This window comes from Alligator mississippiensis, chromosome 3, assembly GCF_030867095.1.
Source record: "Alligator mississippiensis isolate rAllMis1 chromosome 3, rAllMis1, whole genome shotgun sequence".
In the NCBI taxonomy this organism is placed as follows: Eukaryota; Metazoa; Chordata; order Crocodylia; family Alligatoridae; genus Alligator; species Alligator mississippiensis.
Window position 1 is genome coordinate 261,366,593 of NC_081826.1, and position 15,989 is coordinate 261,382,581.

The 15,989-nt window shown below is 43.8% G+C and overlaps 1 protein-coding gene across 2 annotated transcripts in view; it reads right to left on the reverse strand.

The window, feature by feature from the left end:
• Positions 1–15,989, reverse strand: part of CWC27 (CWC27 spliceosome associated cyclophilin) — a 216,239-nt gene that overhangs the window by 60,025 nt on the left and 140,225 nt on the right. The window contains exon 11 of one of the 2 annotated variants that reach the window (XM_019495888.2): positions 15,031–15,134. In XM_019495888.2, the coding sequence (XP_019351433.1) occupies positions 15,031–15,134 (104 nt within the window). Of the gene's footprint in view, positions 1–15,030; positions 15,135–15,989 lie in introns of those variants that run through there. The other variant, XM_059725138.1, reaches the window with a different exon arrangement.

Consider the following 15,989-nt stretch of genomic DNA (forward strand, 5'->3'; position numbering starts at 1 on the left):
AAATTGCTAACTTTATCATCATGAACCTGGACAAGACATCTTAAATTATGCACCACATCCCAAAAGCATAGAAATACTGGTTTAGTCCAGGCTAAAGATAGCAGCAACCTATAAATCTTTAAAAGACCCGGTGAGACTTATGAGATACCTCAAAGACAGATTTATTTTAGCCAAGGCTTTAAATCCTTCCTTTATTTACAAGCTCAGATTCCCATTCCTAATCTAAATTTTGGCAATATTCACAATAAAGACATTGTTCTTCCATCAAAAACAATCTGAACCGTTTATCTTTTAAAAGCAGATTAGAAATTTTACCTAAACCTGCATCTCAGCTTGGCTCTGTTTTAATTGCTGCTGATTCTGATACTCAAAGAAACCTGGAGAAGATTTTAGAGATGTAATTTAGCAAGAAGTATTAGGGTTTTTTTTAAAACCATGAGATAAGTTCAACAAAGAAAATGACTTTTAACTAATTAAACACTATATACAGAACTTCCTAAATACCATGTCCATTCTTTGAAAGAATGAGAGTAATTTTTGTTGAAAAAAAATCTTGCTGCGATCTGAGATAATCGTAGGGTGACCCCCTTTTGACAAAGCTAAAAATAATTTAATAAAACAATATTCTTCATTTACTTAAATTAGGGATTGAGACGGTACCCTGAATAGGTTCTATTTTAGAATCAAAGAATCACAGAACCATCGGAATGTAGGGTTGTAAGGGACCACTGGAGGTCATCAAGTCCAACCTCCTACTAGATACAGGATCATTCCTATCCAAACTGTCCTATACATATTGTTGGCTAGCCTATTAGCAAAATTACAATCAACCATAACACCATTTCATCCCTGTCCCTCTAATTGCACAGTCTGTATCCATTTGAGAATGGGGTAAAATTCCTTCCTGACCCCAAATATGGCAATTGCTCTGACTCTGAGCAGAGGGCAAGTCCCTCTAGCCAGGAATCTGGGATTAAATTCCAGCAGGTGCAGCAGCACACCCCCAGCCTTGACTGCAGCCAACACCCAATGCTTCTGAGGAAGATGACCTCTCTTCCCACCCCCACCAAGTGTAGCATCAAGAGGGGAAACAAGTTCCTTCCTGGCCCCACTTGGCAACCAGCAATGCCCAGAAGCATGAGAAATACCTGTAGCAGAGCACAGGTTCACCTACTCCTAGATAAACCCTGAACATTGCTTGTCCAGGCTGTTCTTGAACACTTCTGATAATGGTGTTCCCTAGCTTCCCCAGGCAGTCTATTCCATTGCCTCATTGTACTAAGTTTACATTTGTTTCAACTCACAGAGCATCTGCAAATTGATATTGTTCACAAAATGGTCAGCTCTTTCATAAAACCTGTTTTCGTGTTTGAGAAAGCAGAGTCTGGGTTTTTTTTTGGAACTTTTTTTGTAGGATGGTGGTTGTCCTCATCACTTGAACATGTGTATCAATCTTGCAGCCTTGGACTCCATGAAATGCATACAGTTCAAAGTAACAGGGGTTATTCTATATAGAATAATATAATATTAAGCAGTTAATATGTTTACTAAAATAGAAGTTTTACTTCACATTAAAATACAAGTTTCTTGTTACTGTATTACCTTTGCCTTCTAATGTAAAAACTATTTTTCATCTTTTATACTGTTTGTTTACTTTTTGCACCTTAGCTTTGACAATACTATTATTCAGTTTCATGTTCTAGTCAATTTTTACTTTGTTTAGTTTCATGTTCTTATGGGATTAACATAATGGTGTAATGCTTAAGAGTGCTGAAAATTTAAAGAAACTTTTCACTAAAATTAAGAGATTCACAAAATTTCTATTAATGTAGAACACTGAAAATTGGAATAGGAAAAAAAAGCCCACCTGTCAAAGCACTGACCTAAATTTCAAATTTATACTACCAGTTGCTTTCCCTTTAAATCACATAAAGCCTGGACATTTTTTGGTACTATAAATTGCTGTAGTAATTAATACAAGCTGGAAAACATATGGTGAAATATAACTATTTCAGGGTTTAAACCAGTGGTGCCCAACCTTTCTCTGCCTCGGGCTGGATGAACAGTACTCAGTAGGCCTGATTTGGCTGTGTGGGGGAGAGGGGAGCACCCTAGCCCGATCGAGCCCCATGGGAGCAGGGGGCATGGCCCAGCTCCAATCCAGTCATGCAGGGGGAAGGGGATGTGTCCCAGCTCTGATCTGTCCATGTGGGGGCAAGGGTGCATGGCCCAGTCCCGATCTGGCTGCATGGGGTGGGGAATTCAGAAGGTGCCTGCAGGGCTTCTAAATTTGGCAGTGGGGCTGGCAGTATTACTTGCCACTGCTCACCCACCACCAAATTTCCTGACCCATGGGGAGCCCCACAAGCTGGATGCCATGGCTCCACAGGCTGCATATGACCTGTGAACTGAAGTTGAGCACCCCTGGTTAAAGCTAATTACATAAACAGATCAAAAGAACTTCAAAACTAAAATAGGTTCCTTAGTATGCTCTGCTCATCAAGCCATCAATATACAGTAATAATTTTTCTACTATATTGTTACTGAATAGCAATACTTTTGTTTGAGCATGAGTAAAGGTTTGGAAGAAATAAGTCTAGAGCATTCTAAGAAAAAGGTATAGGAAAAAAAGTTGCGACTGAGGACTTTTTCCTATAACTAATAGTAATGTCCAAAAAGTACAAAACTCCATATTTTCCCATCAAGTTAAAACAATGTTGCATCAGTACTCCACATGCCATACTTCATGGTAGCAATACAGTTGCTAATACAAACTGCACTACTAAACTTCTAGACCTACCACATATACGTCAAGGTCAAAGGTCCTCCTGAGTCTACAAGCCCATGAGGGTAGCTTGGTTAAAGTTTGATTTCTATAGTCAAATGGCACACAAGCAAATGATATTGGATGCCTATACATAAGCAGGGAGGCTGTTCCAATGTGTTGGAATTCCAGCCCATTGGGGTAGATTTGATTAATCAAGTCGGCTGGAGTGTGGCAATTACTGTGCTCCAGCAGCCTCCTGTATCTCATCTATCAGCATCCCCGTACTTCAAAATGGCAGCAGGGGCACTTCATTTAAAGCTCGTTCGATAAGCTTGAGATCAAGCACCATCACTACCGTTTTGAAGCGCGGAGACACTGATACACAAGACGCTCTGGGTACTTCAATAAAAATGGCTCTCAAAGTTACTGTAATTAAAGGCTCCTCTCTCCCCGGCATGTGTATGAATGCCCACTGTTATCACATCCCAGCCCAAAGAAGCAGCTACTGGTTTTCAGGCCTGCGTCAACTAGGGGCAGTCTTTATTCTAGGTCAGGAGTGAGGCATAAACTCATGGTTCTGGAGCATAAGCAAGACACCTTAAGCACTCTGCTACCAGGTTCCACAATATACCCTACTAATCCATGTGTCAATTTAGTCATTTTCCTGTGCAACTCCTTACAAGGAAAGAGCTATATAAAATAAATTCTCTAGTGGAGAAGTAGACTACAACATACATTTTACTATTAAGACTAGGCACTTTAAAACAGAGGCTCTTAGTATTTTTTCATATTAGCAGTCTTTTACCTTGACTTGACTTTAACATGTCAATATTGAACTGGAATGCCAACTTTTTTTCTTAACTTAGACTGCATTAACATTTAATATATTTCATGCAGTGGCATCTCCATTTTTAATCTTGGGCACCATCATGCTATCCTGGATTTCTACTCATTATCAAATTACTTCATACTCAGTGAACACATTTCAGCAAACATTTTACCACAGTTCTTGGACACCAACATAAGTATTAGATCAGTACTGCTCAACTAGCGGCATACAGGTCACAAGGGATTAACAGTGACCCATGGGCTTCCACCCTCTGCCCCCATTGCTCCAGCTGCAACAGCAGCCAGGGTCTTGGGTCCCCCATTTCTCCCACAGTTTTTGCTGCCTGACTCAGTTTCAGGGGGTAGGGGAGGGTGGCACAGCCCACAATGCCAAAAAAGCTGGCAGCCCAGAGCACCCATGCAGCATGTGGTACTGTTGTTGAGGTAGGGAACTGGGCCACACTGCATGATGCACCTAGGTGGGGAAGCACCCACCTGCCCAGATGCTTGATGCAGCGGGGTATGGAAGTGCATATCCCTAGTGCACTAGGTGCAATAGGGTGGGAGAGCACCTGCCCACCTTGCTCAGTGCAGTGGGGTCAAGAAGTGCCTACCTGCCTGGGGTGCAGTGGGGTGGGAGAGCACTCCCTGCTCACATGCAAAGCAATGGGGTAGAGGAGGACCTACCCATGTGTGCATGATGCAGTTGGGGGGCCCATAGCACTTACTAGTGCACCATGGTGTGCACTCTCTGCTAGTGCTGCCTGTGGGGTGTGCAGTGCCCAGTCACTTAGAAGCTGGACAGTGCTGGATTAGACCACAGGAACAGCGTTATTGTTCACATGACCTATTTCCATTTTAATACATCAAAAACTAAGATGTTCTATAATATGTATTTTGAATTATTTTTAGAAAAAATACCCAACAAATGCAAAAGGAAAATAGTACGAAAACTGTTCTGCATTTAAAAGAAAATGATACATTACAGCCTGTTTTTGGACAGATTTGGGCACTTCTGTGTTTCTGGTAGTTCATTATGATTGCAAAGTAATGGTTTGTGATATGGAAAGGGGAGAAGGGCATGCAGGGGAATGCAGAAGATATTTTTTTGGTTATACTTCCATTGCATTAGCTCTGTATTCCATCCTCCCCTCACTCCCATTTACATATTTGCTCAGGTATTTTAAGAATCTTGCTCTCTCTGACAGACCCATCCTCCCTACTATATCTGTAATGTAGTATCTCTCTCTTAGAATGCCGTGGATCTGAACAATCACTAGTTTTGTGGGTCAGGAAAGTATTTTTCTTATTAGAAGAATCTATCAACTCTCTCACATCAGTTAGGCACTGAGTTAATAGGAGTAGGACTTGGAAATATACTCAGTAGTTCTATGAGAATGGCCAAAACACGTTGCCTACCCCTGATCTAAACAGAGTGCCAAAAACCCCCACAATGCCTACCTTGGAAGGTGCCGAAGTGCCAGCATGCCAGAAAAAGAAAAGGAGGGCAGGGGGTACATGGCAGGATGCCCTGCTTGCGCCCCTTGCCCCCCACCCAAAGCCACTGCCCCTTGCCCAGTCTCCATGGCTATCAGCTACCCAGAACCTGGGCCGGCTGCAGCCGGGAAACTGCAAACAGCTGCTGTCTCCACGCCCTGGCCCAGTCTTTGGGGAGTCAGCAGATACCGGGGACGCTCCCTGCTGCTTCTGCAGAGCAGTGTATAGAACCCAGTGCGCCAGGGCACAGCGAGGGGCACAAAAAGCTGCCTGCTGCTCCAAGCTCCCCACTGCTCTGGTCACTTCCCTTGCAGGCAGGGGCAGCAGTGAGAGGCATAAACCTGCATGCTGCCCATGCTGCTCCCATGCACACAGAGGAACTGTGACCCAGGCAGCATGGACCTTGCAGCAGCAGGCAGCTTCCCTATTTGGCCCCTCTGGGTCGCACACACTGTGCTCCCAGCCCTGCTGCCCTTCCCCTGGGCCCTCTAGAGTGCAGTGTGTGCGACCTGGAGTGGCAGTGCACAGAGGGGCCACACAGGGAAGCACACAGGGAACAGCATGGGCAGCATGCACGGTTGTGCCTCTCACTGCTGCCCCCGCCTGCAGGGGAAGTGTGGCCAGGACAGCGGGGAGCTTGGAGCGGCAGGCAGCTTTCTGTGCCCTGTGCTGTGCCCTGCCTTGCCGGGTTCCACACGCTACTTTGCAGAAGTGGCGGTGAGGGCAGCACAGCTGTGAGCATCGCTGGTATCTGCTGCCTCCCCGGAACCCGGGGTTGGGTTTAGGACTGGGAGGCAGCAGCTGTTTGCAACCTCTCGGCTGCAGCCAGCTCAGGTTCTGGGTAGCTGCTGATAGCCATGGAGCCTGAGCAGCTTGCAGCAGGGCTTCCATCTTCCCAGCTGGCTGCTGGGAGCAGCCTAGGCTCTGTGGCTATCAGCAGCTACCCAGAGCTGGGGCCCTCTGCAGCCGGGAGGCTGCAAACAGCTGCTGCCTCCTGGCCCCAACGCATGCTGAGGAAGATGGCCTTGTGTGTCATGCTTGGCACGTGTGCCGGGGGTTGCCAACCCCTGGCTTAGATTATCACAGCCTGAAGCATTCAGTGCAGATAAACACCAAAAGGACTTTCCAAAAGTAAACAGAGCTGGGATTTTCCTGGTAGACCCTGTGCTTATGGGAGAAGGGAAGATCTACAGGTTTTAAGACTAAGGTCTCCCTTCAGTAACCTTGTTTCCCTCATGTCAAGGATATGGAAGAAATGACTCAAAGAATAACCGGAACTCTTTGGCTAGGCTGAGGACGGTCTAGTCTGAGTTATAAGATATATCGTAGGAGCCCTGTAACATACATATTTGACCTATCTAAAAATGCCTAGCATATTAACTTAAAGTTGTGCTTTTCTGATACCCCTGTGTCTGTCTTCATTCACGTGCATATCCAGATCCAATTATTCAAAATCAATGTGTTTACTTCTGGTGTATTAAAAGACTTCCTATAGAGGCAATTTTTTTTGGACATTTTTAACATAAAAGACAAAGGGGTATGTTAGAGGAATCTTTGGATTTTCAGAATCATTTTTCTCTTGTAAATTCTAAAATTGCACCAAACCAAAAGTGGCCAGCAACCAACTATCCAGAATTATAAGACTGTGGTGGAGTAAGACTTTCCTCTGAGAAACTCAAGTCTGTTTTGCAATTTGTTTTTTGAAGAGTATTAGAACTGCTGAAATGTCTTTCTGGCCACTGCAACCAAAGAGTTATGGTGCATTTAGAAAAATTTTATATCCTCAGACGACCTTCATGTCTGTCAATCTGTGAAGTATGGGAAGAAGGGTTTGGCATTTGCAGTAAATTTTTTGTCGAGTTCTTTATTGCCATGTTGATAAAGATAGCTATCTGACGGTCTACATTGCTGCAAGGTATCCAAATAGATATGAAGATATTCCACCTCTTCTACTGGAATCTATTCATCCTGAGCCACTTGCCTCATAAGGCAATGGAAGCTCATATGCCAACAATGATACTGAAAGAGGGTTAGCAGTCTTTAAAAAAGAGGAAAGAGGAAGACAGTAGGCTTGGGCTCAGGAATCACCTTCATAGTAGAGACTGAACTCAGAGAGTCCTTCAATATGAACATGAAGCCTGACCAATGGCATCTTGTGATGCTGAAGTGGACAACCACAATCACGAGCGAAGAATCAAAACTGAAAGGGCTGCATTCCAAATGTTTTGATCTAACCCCTGGGTCCAGTGAACTGGAAGCATGAGGTGGTATGCCAAGAGACCAGTGTTCTTTTCCAAAAGGAAGTTCTGTGACTACTGTAGCCAGCAATGGGTATGACAGACTAAGCAGTAATATAACAGCAAAACCACAAATATGTTCATGTTGTAATAATGTTTTATGCCACAATTTCCCTGACTAGCTTGTACAAGAGGAAAAAAGAGTTAACAGGGTCATTAACAGGACCCAGAGCTGCCTACATGCACATACAGATGCACTTCCAGCAACAAAAAAGCTCAAGAGCCTTTGTTGACACACCAAGTGGTCTCCACTCAATGAACAACAGAAGAGATGCTGTCTCTATATCTGGAGACTGGAGGGCAGGGGTGAGTTAAGGAGAATGACAGACAGAAGGGACTAAAGAAGAGGGTGATGGCCTGAGAGCAGGAGAGAAGTGAACATCCATGCTAACTTTGGGGTGCCCAGAGGCTGTGCATGCTAGACTATGCAGGGCTGGTTAAGTACTGCTTAACCCTTTAGAAGGGGTAAGGTCTCTGCTGGCTGTACTAGAGTCACCTAACCAATGCCTTTGGGGAGTCGCAGTCTTTTTTGTTGCTTAGTACTTCAGGGGCACTCATTTTTTCTTTGAAGAAGTAGTCCCTCTGCCAGAATCTGAAATGGAAGGTAGCTCTCTGAGGGAGGGTCACCCTACTTCAAAAACCATGCCTGGGCTGGCCTTAGGGTATACTCAGAAAGGACTAGGCAAGTCCAGGGATCCTGAACACCAAGACTGGCTCGATGAGAGTGACGCTGAGATTCACGCCCTCCTTGACTAGAAGAATAGGATTCATTCTACTTGGCAAGATGACACCTCATCTCAGCAGAAGGAGATGTATCAGCTTCTCAAAGTGAGATCTGGGAAATCAAAAATCAGTGGTGGAAAGATAAAGTCAAAGAAATCCAGCTCTATGCTGACAAACATGACATGCATAGCTTTCTCTGGCCAATGAAGGCCATTTATGGCCCAGCTTCCTACAGTTCTACTTTCCTGAAATTACAGGATGGCTAGATGCTCCTCAAAGACAATGAATCTGTCTGTGCTAGATGAAGAGTCATTCCTGAACTGTGGCCTGAACTGTGAACTTTGAGGCATTCCTGAACTGTGAGTCAAGTGGCAGATACTACTATTTACTACTATTGAATCAATCCCCCAACACTCTAAAAAGGGATTCCCCATCAACCTTCCTACTCTAGAAGAAGTCTGGCATGCCATGGAAGCAAAAAACAATCAGGTTACTGGACCAGACGACCTATGTACTGAAATCTACAAGGCTAGCAGTGAGGAACTGGAACATGAATGTATTTATTCTATACATTTGGAACAATGAAAAGATCTCTGCGGCCTAAGGAATGCCAACGTCATGAGAATCTTCAAGACACGAGATAAGTCTGTGTGCGAACTATCAAGGTATAGCCCTCTTTCCACAGCAGGAAAAAGCCTTGCCCACATCTCCCTGAACCATCCTCTATTGCTTGATGAGGAAATCCTGCCAGAATCTCAGTGTGGCTTCACACCACCCCATGAGGCAACTGACCTGATCATTGTTGCCTGCCAGGTCCAAGAACAGTGTCAGGAATAACATCAGAAGCTGTCTATGGCCTTCATTAATCTCACTAATGCCTTTGACTCCATCAATCACAAAGCCTCATGGAAAATACTGGCCAAATTTGGATGTCCGGAAAGTACAGCAAAGTCCTGAGGCTTCTCCATGACCAGATAGATGACTGTGATTGTTTTATGTAGCAGATCAGACAGATCTATATGTCACCAAAACTGGGTTTAAGTAAGGATGTTTCATCATTCCAACTCTGTTCTCCATTTTTTGACAGTCGTCTTGGTTCTCATTAAAGACTGCCTTCTTTCTGAAATTGATATAGAATACTGAATGGATGGAGGGCTCTTCAATCTGGGACATTATTGGTCAAAGCCAAAGTATTCAAAATAACTATCCTTGACCTTCAATATGCCAATGACTGCACCATCCTTGCACACACTGAGGAAAACCTCAAGACCTTACTGGGTCTTTTTGGAGAAGCCTATCAAACTTTAGGCCCCTCTCTCAACATTAAAGAAACTAAAATGCTTTATTAGCCTACCCCAGGCCATGAATGTGACGTCCCTCCCCAAATTATCGTCAAGAGAAAGACCCTGGAGGTAGCTGAGCATTTCCCCTGTCTTGGTAGCCAACTCTCTCAGAGAATGAACATTGAGATGCAGCACAGGATGCAGTGCATAAGGGGCTCCTTTGGGAAATTTGCTTTGGCGTGTCTTTATTCATCGTAATCTCCAGAAAGACCAAGATCCAGGTCTACAATGCAGTCGTCATCCCCACTTTCCTCTACAGATGTGAAATGTCTACAGTCATCATTTCAAGAGTCTGGAGAGAGATCACCAACAATGTCTCTGGAAAATCCTCCACATCAAATGGGAAGATTGCGGCACAAATGCTAGCATCCCTGCTGAAGCCAGTGCTTCCAGCATTGAGTCCATAATCCTCAAGTCAACTTCATTGGACCAGACATTGTGTGCGGATGCCTGACTCTTGACTCTTAAAAAAAGTGCTCTATTTCCAGCTCAGTAATGGCTTGAGATCTCACAGCGGCCAGAGAAAATCTACAAGGACATGTTGAAGGCATACCTCAAGAAAATGGATGCCAGCATCAAAAGTTGAGAGAAGATGGCTGCCGACTGACTCCAATGGTGCTGCAACCTCAGCAAAATAGCAGCTCATTTCAAGATGAAGCATCTTGCCTCTAAGCAGAGAAGAGAGAGTGGAGGAAAGAAAAAGAAAGAAATCCTGGCCTATGACCTAATATCCCCTACGGAAAAACCTGTAACTTATGTGGGCAGGTCTGTGGCTCAAGGACTGAACTCTTAATTTACCTCAAGACCTATCAATTAGCCAGGGCAGAGATCATCCTCTAATTTGCAGGACTGCTGCCATCACAGACTCAAAGAGCTTATGCTCAAAGATTACTCGCTCTGTGACCCCTGAAAACACTTTGGAGTCATTGCTTTTTAGAACACAGTTCCAAACTCTGCACATTTATTCTTACATGTATGACTCTGCTATCATGGCATTCCAGATAACCCTTTTTACTAAACAACCTGAATCATTCTGGTAGATAAAATTCATCTCATTGCTTATGTCACGCCACAGTTTTTGTATCATCCACAAACTTTACCAATAATTACTTTATACTTTCTTCCAGATAACTGATAAACATATTGAATTGCATTTGACAAAGATGAGCCCGTGAGAAATCTCTCATTAGATGATGATTTCCCAATTATAACTATTTTTCAGATCCGTCAGCCAGCTTTTCATTTAACAAGCCAATGAATTATCAAACGAAATGACTACAGGTAATCAGGGACTTCCAACTCTTTAGCAGCTTGTTAACTGAAAAGGAAACAGTTCACCAGCTTGCAACTTTACATCCCAGATGCGGGTAAGGCCACAGCAGGCAATGTTGCAAAGCAGTTCACTCCCCTGTTCCTAAATTGTGTCTGCACTGTCCTGTCCCCAGCATAGCTTATGGCAATGTATATAGATCACTGACTTTTTAAACTAATAAAAAATATCAGTCATGTGATAAGGGGTTATGCCTTGTAACTGCTTCATGGGAAAAAAATGAAGGTAGATGTGGCATTCATAGTTTCATAGTTGGTAGGGTTGGAAGGGACTTGAGCAGATCATCAAGTCTGACTCCCTGCCATGGGCAGGAAAGAAAGAAAGCTGGGGTCAAATGACCAGGTGATTATCTAGCCTCCTTTTGAAGGCCCCCAGGGTAGGAGCGAGCACCACTTCCCTTGGAAGTTGGTTCCAGATCCTAGCCGCCTTGACTGTGAACTAGTGCCTCCTGATGTCTAGCCTGAACCTACTCTCAGTCAACTTATGGCTGTATTCCTTGATACTCCCAGTAGTGCTCAGGGAAACAGGGACTCTCCCATAGTCTGCTGGTCCCCCTTGGCCAGCTTTGTAGATGGCCACTAGATCCCCCCTCAACCTTCTCTTGTGGAGGCTGAACAGGTTCAGGTTCCATAGCCTCTGCTCGTAGGGCCTGCCTTGCTGCCCTGTGATCACGCAAGTGGCCCTCCTCTGGACCCTCTCGATGCTGTTCACATCCCTCCTGAAGTGTGGCACTGAGAACTGGTCAGGCCGCAGTTGCAGTACTGTGCCCGATGTCGTATAGAGGGGGAGGATCACCTCCTTGGACCTGCTCGTGATGCATCTGTGGATGCATGACAAGGTGCGGTAAGTCTTCCTGACCGCGTCCCCACATTGGTGGCCCATGTTCATTTTGGAATCAATGACACCAAGATCCCTTTCTGCCTCTGTGCTGACGAGTAGGGAGTTCCCCAGCCTGTAGGTATGCTGCTGGTTCTTCCTCCCTAGGTGCAGTACTTTGCACTTGTCAGTATTGAATCCCATCCGGTTCTTATCCGCCCACCCCTGTAACCTGTCTAGATCTAGTTGCAGCCTGTCCCTCTCCTCCAGCGTGCCCACTTCTCCCCACATCTTAGTGTCATCCACAAATTTGAACAGTGTGCTTTTCACCCCCTTGTCCAAGTCACTGATGAAGATGTTGAACAGTATCGGCCCAAGGACCGAGCCCTGGGGGACCCCACTGCCCACATCCCTCCATGTCGAATAAGTCCTGTCCATCACCACTCTCTGGGTGTGACCCTCCAGCCAATTTGCGACCCATCTGACTGTAGGCATCGACACCACAGTCACCTAATTTCTTAATGAGAATGGGGTGAGAAACAGTGTCGAAGGCCTTCCTAAAGTCCAGAAAGACTACTTCCACTGTGACACCTGCGTCCAAGGATTTTGTGACCTGGTTGTAGAAGGCCACCAGGTTGGTCTGACGTGGTCTGATGCTTTCATAAGCATCTACACTGTTTTTCACATCCTTGTAATCTTGAAAAATACTTTAAATGTAAAACAATGTATGTTTTAAGTGTTTTGTTACTTTATTGTATTGAAACAAAAATGTAACTTAAAATTTGTCAGCTGAATGCCCACTTTCATAGATTTATAGATTGTAGAGTCAGAAGGGACCACAATAGATCATTGTATCTGACCCCCTGCCTCTGGCAGGAAAGAGGACAGAGGTCAGATGACCCCAGTCAGGTGACTATCAAGCCTTCTCTTGACGACCTCCAAGTTAGGTGATAGTACTACCTCTCTTGGAAGCCCATTCCAGATTCTGGCCACCCTTACTGTAAAAAATTTCTTCCTAATGTCTAACCTAAATCTACTCTCCACTAGTTTGCACCCATTATTCCTAGTTACTCCCTGGGATGCTCTTGTAAATAGCACATCACCAATTCCCTGTTGTCCTCCCTTGATAAACTTAGAGGCGGCTACAAGGTCTCCCCTCAGCCGTCTCTTGTGAAGGCTGACGAGATCCAGATCTCTGAACCTCCCCTTGTAGGGTCTTTCATGGAGGCCACTAATCATGCGAGTGGCCCTCCTCTGAACCCTCTCCAAATTCTCCGTGTCCCTCTTGAAGTGCGGCGCCCAAAACTGGACACAGTACTCCAAGTGTAGCCTGACCAATGACGCATAGAGGGGGATGATCTGCTAATACACGACAAGGTGCGACTGGCTTTGTTGATGGCCTCGTTACACTGCTGGCTCATGTTCATCTTGGGGTCAACTATGACTCCAAGATCTCTCTCAGCCTTTGAGCTGCTGAGGAGGTCAACCCCCAACCTACAGGTGTGCTGGGGATTCCTCCTTCCTAAGTGGAGTACTTTACATTTATCTTTGTTCAATTGCATCCTATTTCATTCCGCCCATTGATCCAACCAGTCCAGGTTGGCCTGTATCTGCTCCCTGCCCTCTGCTGTGTTAAGTCTGCCCCATAACTTGGTATCATCTGCGAACTTGAAGAGGGTGCTCTCCACACTCTCATCCAAACCGCTGATGAAGAGATTAAATAACAATGGTCCAAGGACCGAACCCTGAGGGACCCCACTGCCCACCTCCTTCCAGGCTGAGAACTACCTGTCCACCACCACACTCTGGGTGCAGTCCCTAAGCCAGTTGGCCACCCACCTGACTGTGGAGGCATCTGCTCTACAGCCTGCTAGCTTCCCTATGAGAATAGGATGTGAAACTGTGTTGAAGGCATTCCTAAAATCCAGGTAGATGACATTGGCCTCAGCTCCTGTGTCAAGGCAGTGTGTGACCTGGTCATAAAAGGCTATAAAGTTTGTCAGGCAGGATCTATCTGTGATGAACCCATGCTGGTTTCCTTTCAGCATCATTTCCCCTGCTGGGCCTTCACAAATGCACTCTTTGATTTTTTCCAGTATTTTCCCAGGGATAGAGGTAAGACTGACTGACCTAAAGTTACCTGGCTCATCCCTTCTCCCCTTCTTAAAAATGGGCACCACGTTGACCCTTTTCCAGTCCTCAGGGATCTGGCCAGAGCACCATGAGTGCTCAAACAGCTGTGCTAGCAGCTCAGCTACGACACCAGCCAATTCCTTCAGCACCCGTGGATGGAGGTCTTCTGGCCCAGCTGACTTGTACCCATCCAGCCCTTCCAAGTGTTCCTTAATTAAGTCAGCAGTAACCTCTGGCAGTCTTATGCCTTTTGGACATCTGTCTATGCTCAAGGTGGGGGAATTGTCTTGGTTAGTACTTAGGAATACTGAAGCAAAGAACTCATTGAAGAGCTCTGCCTTTTTTCCTGCGTCAACCACCAACTGTCCTGACTTGTCCTGCAGGGGCCCTATGTTACTCTGTGCTTTCCTTTTGCTCGCTATGTATCTGCAGAAGGACTTTTTATTGTCCTTAATTGTTGAAGCCTGCCTAAGCTCCAGTGCTGCCTTGACCTGCCTAATTGATTCCCTGCAATAGCACGCCAGGGAGGTGTATGCCTCTTTGGTGGCTGCCCCCTGCTTCCACTGCCTATAAATCTTTCTTTGCCCCCAGTCTTCCCTGGAGTTCCCTGTTCAGCTCCTTTCCTGGAGTTCCCTTTATGCTAAGGCTTCTTAAAACAAAGATATATGGGTAACATCAAAAACAGTTTCATGCTATTTTAATTGTCTATCCTTTTGAAGTTTGCACGTCCATAATTCCAAATGAAAAGACATATAAAAGCAATGAAAAATTGTAAATTAATATGCAATAAAGCAAACTGCAGTTCATCTTTTGATCAATTTTTCCACTTATGTGTGCAACTGCTGATATTCTTTGTGGGCTAAACACAACAGTGTATTTAAGCAATTGATTTTTAAGTATGTAGATGACCTGATGGAATAGCAGAAAGCTACTATTTTAAGTAACAAGGATGACTTGTGTGTTATAGTACCTGCATTTAAGTACCTTTCTGAATTGTCCTATAATAGGTATATCTTTGTCAGGAAATTCGTATAATGTGTATTCCAATTGTAGAATCAACCAGCACACATGCATATAAAACATATATAAATAAATACAATTGATAGACTACAGAGAGCAACTTACTTATACATTTGTATACATCTGTTATTATTATACATTTTCAAGGAAAAATATTTTTCATGGAAATCTACTATTCTATAGAATCTAAATGAAACACAAAATTCTGAAATGATTGGTAAAGCTGGGAAGCTAACTAGAAATTCATAGTTATCATTTCCAATAATATGCTCTTACCTTCCTCTTCCTTTCCTTTTGGTTTTACAGCTTTTTCTTCTCTTTGTTGCTTAGCTTCTAGCAGTTCACGTTTCAGCTGGCGTGCTTCTTTCCGTAGTTCCTCACTGCAAAGAGAACAATATTTATATAATTCTAATCTTCTGAGAATGTAAAGCTATTCAGGAGAAACAGAATCAAAGTTAATAGGCAGTAAATCTCTGATGTAAACAAAGGGAATGTACTGACTCACTCATGTTAAGTTTGGTATGAAGAGCATGGCTTAAAAGTCAATTAGAACCTTAAAAAGCTCTTCTTTTACATTAGCAAAGACAACAAAAAAGTATGACAAATGGCTTCTTTTTAAGAGTCCATTAGGAATATATCTAGGACATGAAACAACCAAAATAGGGAAGCTACATTTATACTTTGATTCATTTATTAATTTAACATTCTATCATTCATAATATTTAACTATAAGAACCACATTTAAAAGAAAAGAGAAAATCAGAGGCATCTCCAAACAAGCATTATGCTGTCCTATAAAATTCAGTTTACTGACATGATAATTCCTTAAGATTTTAGGCTTCCTAGTTGGACAGAAAATTAAAGTTAATAGTTCTGGATAAATACAGAATAGAAGAACTGATGAGGTCAAAACTTATAAAAACTCAATGAAAATGTATACTTCAGAAACTTTTAAATATCTGAAAAGGGGAAGAAGGAGAAACTAAACGGGAAAGAGAAAAGCAAACACCAAATGAAGAATCTATTTGGTAATGTTTGTTGTTGTTGTTGACTTCACATTTTGATCTGAATATGCTACTTACTTTTTGATTCCCCTTTCTAGAGGGTTGCTTTTTGGTTCTTCCTATATTAACATTTGATAGATATAAAATTATGAACTAGTAAGTTGGTTCTTGTCTATGACTAGTCAGTCAATTCTTGAATAAGACTATCATATTTTTTGAAGAGATGATTTA